Source organism: Artibeus jamaicensis, unplaced genomic scaffold (assembly GCF_021234435.1).
Source record: "Artibeus jamaicensis isolate MK-2021 breed Jamaican fruit bat unplaced genomic scaffold, CSHL_Jam_final scaffold_2172, whole genome shotgun sequence".
In the NCBI taxonomy this organism is placed as follows: Eukaryota; Metazoa; Chordata; class Mammalia; order Chiroptera; family Phyllostomidae; genus Artibeus; species Artibeus jamaicensis.
The window spans coordinates 2,853,890-2,860,873 of NW_026522031.1; the positions used below are offsets into that span (position 1 = coordinate 2,853,890).

Here is a 6,984-nt window from a genome sequence, read left to right on the forward strand (position 1 = left end):
TGTGTGAAGTCCCAAGGTGCTCACTTTGAAGGTGACTGAGGCGTCATTGTCCTATGTACAATGTTTTTTGTATCTTCTTCAATAAATGTCTCTATTTTTCATATTACATAGCTGGATACTTTCTGGACAGGCCTTGTATGTCTGCTATATATATCTTGATCAATGTTTGGTACCAGGCAAAGTACTGTCTTCAAGGGCCAATCAAGCAGAGCAAGAAGGCACTCATAAGGCGCTGGGGTGTCTACTGAGGAAAAGTCCCCCTCCCTTGCCCCCTTGGCCACCACTGCACAGCCGGTTGAGTGTGCTTTTCTGAGTCAGTATATTTTTAGACAAAATGCCCTCTATCCTCTGGTTCCTGCAGAAGTTTTAATGAAGGTCCCTCTTAATGCCGACATCACTGTTCTTCCAAGTTTGTTTTTTTTATACCTCATAACGCTGCGGAGCTGGAGCAGGATTATCTAATTGTCATGGCGGTGCACACTCTCAAACGCTATGATAGCACCTATTCTAAGGAATAGGCTCAGCAGTCACTTGAAAAGTCAGCCATGTTATCTTGGGAATTAGACATTATTTCAGAAGGAACTGATTTTTCGTGGTTTTGCTCATGCCAAACACCGATATGCTATAGCATACAAGGCATTTATACTGAGTACCTCATCTTTCTATTTTGTTCCTTTTATCAAAAGAAAACTAGAGCCCTGGCTGGTGTAGCTCAGTGGGTTGAGTGCAGGCCTATGAACCAGAGGATCATGGTTTAATTCCCAGTCAGGGCACATGCCTGGGTTGCAGGCCAGTTCCCAGCAGGGAGCAAATGAGAGGCAACCATACATTGATATTTTTCTCCCTCTCTCCTTCCCTTCCCTTCCCCTCTAAAGGTAAATAAAATCTTAAAAAAAAAAAAAGAAACCTAGGGAAGTACTATGATTCTACTTGTTTAGGCCATCTACAGGACTTCATTATTTTATTCTTCTATGGGCGAGTCCCTTGATGTAGAACAAAGAGACTGCTCAGTTGTTTGCAGAAGAAATTGGAATAGGCTCCTGAATTATCAGAGATGTGTTCGTGAAGACCCCACTTCACATTCACCCTCAGCAGAGACCTGGTGTCCTGGGTTTGCCTTGCAGTCTGCCCTTACCTTTAGGCATCTCTGAACCCAGAGCAAGATGCTGTCCACAGCTCTCCTCAACTTGGCATTGCCTGAGATCAGGATGGCCGCGTGTCCCGAGGGGCAGGCCGCCATCACCCCAACACACACCATAACGCCGAGCTTGTTATGCCACAGCACCAGCAGCAGCACGGAGAGGAGGGCTGCACCAAATGACACCACATAGACACCGAGAAAGGAGATGAGGGATTTGAGTGCTTTGATGTGGGCCACGAGGCTGGGGTCGCGATAGTCGCTGGTCTTGGCCCTCATGGTCCGCATGTGGCGCCACAGGGACGCAATCAGCACCCCAGAAGAAACCAGAAAACACAAGAAAGGCGGGGTGGAGCCCAGGCTGCAGAAGAGGAAGGACTGACAAAAATCGAGTTTTTTCATTTGCAAATTGTGTTCTGTATAGTTCGTGGATAGCGTATACGTGGCTGTGATGTGAGATTTGCTAACAAAGTCCCAAGAACAGATGGCGGTGCAGGCCAAGGTGGAAAGGACAGTAGTAGCCAGGAGCATCCGGGAGATCCTTCTGGAGATCCAGCTTGCCAAGCAGAGCAGGAAGCCGTGAGAGAAACGGACAATCTTAGAGCAGTAGAGGAGGCTGAGGCAGGTGGCGAGCCAGAGGCCCACCTGGTTTGTGATCATCCAGAGCATGATGATGGTTTCGTAGCTGCTGCTCAGTGGGTCCTTCATCTGCTGGAACAGGGTCAGCTGGAGGGCTTCCAGAAACAGCAGCCCATGCAGAAAAAGCCGGGTGAGGCTGAGAATCAGCAGGACAAGGTCACAGTCACTCAGGGGCTGCCTCCTCACCACATCCCGAAAATTCACCAGGAAAATGAAGGCGTTCATCAGAATCCCCACTGCAAACTCCAGAACTGAAAGGAAGAGAAATACACTCTTGATTCCATAGGACACAGTTATGTTGGGAGTCAGAGTCCACATGATGCCGCTTCTTCCTAAGACTCACACAATCTGCACAGGAGAGAGGATTAAGTGTCTATTCTCAGCCAGGACCTTTCCTTCACAAGGCATTTGGCTCTTGCCCAGAATCTACGCCAAAGTGAATTCACAGAAAGTTCTGACGGGATATTGTTGCTTTAGGATACTTCATGGATACACATGAAGGCTCACTGTGAGAGTACAGAAATGATGGTTGTATCCCTTGGGCGATGCAGAAGCATTTTAAAAAAACCTTGGTCTTCCTGTGCAGCAGCCTGCCCAGGGGGCCACGACACAGCATCGTGGCTGCAAACCAGGCAGCCTTCTTACCCAAGCCCAGTTTTGCATGCCCGACTGCACCTGCATAGGTTAGGAAGAGAGTAGGATTTGCTTATGAGTTTCAAGGGAACGGGCAGCAGGCCAAGCATATGTCTTGATGAACCGTGGCTTGAAATGGAACCCCGTTGTATTTGCATGCCTCCCATTACCTCTGGGCATGACTCTAATCATAGACATTGTTTCTAATATGGACAAGTGCATGGTTTCTTCCCAGGTACCAGTGTATGACTGGTGTGACTGTGTTTGTCAGAGATGTCGTATAGACATCCTTATTATGCCAGGCACATTATTCTGAGTGGATGAGGGAATGGTGGTGTGTATTAGGTTGGCCAAGAAGTCCACTCAGTTTTTTCCATAAAGTAAAAGACACGTTTTTCAATTTCACCAATAACTTTATTGGTTTGGATATTTTGAGTATGTTGGCTATCTCCCGCTATTGGCTTCTAGTGGGTAGAGGCCAGGGGTGCTGCTAACCATCTTCCAATGCAGAAGACAGCCCCTCAGCGAATAATTATTTGGTCAAACTGTCAACAGTACCAAGAAACTTCACAAACCACTTCTGACACATTCGATCAGACACAGCACCTTCTCCATACACTGCACAAACCTTTTTCTATGTGTTTCTGTTGTGTTTTCCCTTTCTTGAAATCATAAAGTAAAATATGTCGAAAATGTTGCTTATTTTCTTCCGTTTTCAATATTAAAATGGCTACCCCCAAATTCAACAATTTTGATAAATTTTTTAGATGAATGCTGTTGTGACAGCTATCACAATACAGTCAAACAAAGTTGTTTCTAATGAAATTAAGGACAAGTAAACACTACTAGAGCCATCATACAGAAAAAAACTAAGTGAACTTTTTGGCCAACTCAGTACAGACAGTGGAATATTATTCAGCCCTGAAAGAGGATGTTCTGCCATTTACAATAACATCAGAGAAACTGGAGGACATTATGTAAGTGAAATAAGCCAGACACGGCAAGAAAAAATACTGCATCATCTCACTTATGTGTGGAATCTAAAAAAGCTGAATTCTTAGACACAGAGAATTAACAGTGGTCACCAGGGCTTGGGGAGGTGAGAAGGTGGGGAAAATGGGGAGATGTTGCTCAAGGAGTAAAAGGTTGCAGTTATGTAGCACAAATCAGTCCCAAGGATCTAATCTGCCACAGGGTATCTGTAGTTAACACTGAATCAGATATTGAAAGTTTGCTAAGGGAACAGATCTCAGGGGCTCTTACCACACACCCGCATACACTCATGACTGAGGACATGGACATGTTAATTAGCTTGACTGCAGGAATCATTTCAGTGTGTGTATCAAAGCATCATATTGTACATGCTAAATATATACAGTCTTCATTAAGAAGAACTCAAAAGGTTAAAATCTACAATAAAACAAAAAAAACATATAACATTGAGGAATAAATCTAACATAAAATATATGACATTATTGAGAAAGTGATACAAGTTATTAGTATATATATATATTGGAGAAGCCCAAATAAATATGTTCCTGTGTGGAAAAAATAATAGATACTAGTTGTTATTAACGTTGTAGTACATTTGTCCTCGATGGCCTGCATCATGCCTTTTTTTTTTTAACTTTTTTTTATTGATTATGCCATTACATTTGCTCTATTCCCCCCTCCATTCCCCTCCACCCTGCATACCCCTCCCCCACCATTTCCCCCTTTAGTTCATGAACACGTGTCTCAAATTCTTTAGATTCTGTATTTCCCCTACTATTCTTACCTTCCCCCTATCTATTTTCTATCTACTGTCTATGCTACTTATTTTCTGTACCTTCTCCCCACTTCCCCTCCTCCCACTCCCCTGTTGCTAACCCTCCATGAGATCTTCATTTCTATGGTTCTGCTCCTGATCTAGCTGTCCTCTTAGTTTGCTTTTGTTTTAGGTGTGGTTCTTAATAACTGTGAGTTTGCTGTCCTTTCACTGTTCATCTTTTTTATCTTCTTTTTCTTAGGTAAGTCCCTTTAACATTTCATATAATAAGGGCTTGGTGATGATGAACTCCTTGAATTTGGTCTTGTCTGAGAAGCACTTTATCTGTCCTTCCATTCTAAATGAAAGTTTTGCTGGGTAGAGCAATCTTGGTTGTAGATCTTTGGTTTTCATGACTTGGAATACCTCTTTCCAGCCCCTTCTTGCCTGTAAGGTCTCTTTTGAGAAATCCGCTGACAGTCTGATGGGAATTCCTTTGTAGGTGACTGTCCCCTTAGCTCTTGCTGCTTCTAGGATTCTCTCCTTCATTTTAATCTTGGCTAATGTAATTATGATGTGCCTTGGTGTGTTCCTTCTTGGGTCCAACTTCTTTGGGACTCTCTGAACTTCCTGGATTTCCTGGAAGTCTATTTCCTTTGCCATCTTGGGGAAATTCTCCTTTATTATTTGTTCAAATAAGTTTTCCACTGGTGGCTGTGCCTTTCCCCCCTTCTGGTACCCCTATAATTCGGATGTTGGAACGTTTAAAGATGTCCTGGAGGTTCCTAAGCTTCTCCTCATTTTTCTGAATTCTTATTTTTTCATTCCTTTCTGTTTGATCATTTTTTTCTTCCTTCTGGTCCACTCCCTTGATTTCAGTCCCAATTTTCTTTCCATTACTATTGGTATCCTTTGTATCACCATTCATTTCAATTAGTTTAGCTTCCATATGTTTCTCTAATTTGTGACTAAAATCAACCAGTTCTGTAAGGATCCTGATAACCAGTGTTTTGAACTGTGCATCTGAAAGACTGGCTATTTCTTCATCACTTAGGTCTATCGGTTCTGGGGCTCTGAGTTGTCCTAGAGCCATTTTTGGTCTATTCGTGCTGTTAAGTGAGCGGAGCGATGCCTTAGTTGTTTACCAGGACGGGGAGACCCAGGTCGCTGGTTTGTGACGCTGTGTGTGGGGGCGTGGTCAGAGAGGGAGCAATGTCGGTCCTCTCCGCTAGCCCAGCGCATCCAGTCACTCCACACGTCTGGGGCTCGTTTATCCGATTGGAATTGTGCAAGCCTGCTGCCCCGCTCCCTTCTCACTGGTTTCTCCGCACGTAAATGCTCTCGACCGACCCACCGCGCCCGACCCACCGCGCCTCTTCCCTGTGCGCTCCGGCAGCCAGCTTGCTCGCGATCGCGCCCTCGGTTGCCTGCGCACTCACCGCGCACCGCCCCGGGAATTTTTTCTTGCTAACCTGCTCCGCTGCTGGCCTCGCTCCTCGCTCCTCGCTCCTGGTCCAGCTGAGTATCTAGTTGTCCTTTGGACTCCGTATTGTCGATTTTCCGTGTGGCTTGGTTGTGACTGCTGTTAAAAATAGTTGTTCTTAGATTTGGTTGTGCACAGAGGCGAGGTGGTTCCTCCACCTACGTCTCCATCTTGGCGGAAGTCCTGCATCCTGCCTTTTTTCCTGCATGTCCCTTTAAGCTGTTCCTGAAGCTGAGAGTTACCTGGGAAGTCCCACTTGTTTCTGTAGACTCTTTTGTCTTTGATATGTTTTATGTTAACTAAAGCTCCTCCCTTTTGCTTATAAGTAATGTGACATAAATCAGGGCTTATTAAACATGCTCCGCTCCTCTCGTATTCTGAAATGTTTTAGTCAGACGGTCCTTCACTGTACAAGGTCACATAGCATTGAAGTTATATTTCATTCACCTATTCTGAGCACCTCATTCCGGTCTTTTTTTTCTTTTAGAATGCCAAGTCCTGAGACAGAGTTCTCTGCTTCCAGCAGAAGCTTGTTCCCGCACCACCCCTCTTAGCCCGCCAGGGGGCGGTACTGTACCAAAGGTGTTCTAGAAAGGCTTTCCTAGAGTCCAGACGGTAAGTACTTGCTCTATTGCACAAAGAGCTGCAGAGATATGTAAACACAGAGTTACAGCCACTTTTTCACGGTTATACCCTTTTATATCAAGAATCAGTAATATCCTTATGAGCACCAAATCCCGCCGCAGTCTTTCAATGATCAATAGCTATTTTAGAGATAAGTAGCAAAACCCTCATAGGTATCCATCCTCCATTTAATGTATGTGCAATCAGTGCTTGGGATTAATCTGTGTGGATGGTCTTCACCATCTGGCCGTTTTTAGAAAACTGGTCCACTCAGGAAGCTAAGAACGGCTAAATTAATCGCAGTGCTAAGAGCAGTGGCCGGAACAAAATCCTCACCAGATGTGATAAAACATTATAGTCACTTGAATTTTGCAAATAAATGGATGTTACAAATTGTATAAAATACACGTGTTTGGACATTTGCTGCCATTTCTTTTTTGGATGTTGGAATTGAATTCTCTGAAATGATCTTTAAAAGTTGCTATTGGTTGGCTTGACACAAAAAAATGTTGTTACCAGTCATATTAAACCTTGTTCCTTTAGGATGCCTTACTTAAGTGTTTCCAATGACTCACTTAAATAGAGCCAGTGGCTATACTGAATTATGTTTATTAAGAGCAAAAGTATATTTGGGAGGTTGTGATGGGCACTGAAGATGCCCTGAAGAATGAGCAATTATTTGGGGACCTGAGAGAGCACAGAAATAGGGTGCAAACCTCA

At 44.1% G+C, this 6,984-nt stretch overlaps 1 protein-coding gene across 1 annotated transcript; it reads right to left on the reverse strand.

The window, feature by feature from the left end:
* Positions 1-1,088: 1,088 nt before the first annotated feature.
* TAS2R38 (taste 2 receptor member 38) lies at positions 1,089-2,095 on the reverse strand. The gene is given in 2 exon segments (XM_037138604.2): positions 1,089-1,114; positions 1,117-2,095. Coding segments are annotated over 2 exon segments (1,005 nt in total).
* Positions 2,096-6,984: the final 4,889 nt, after the last annotated feature.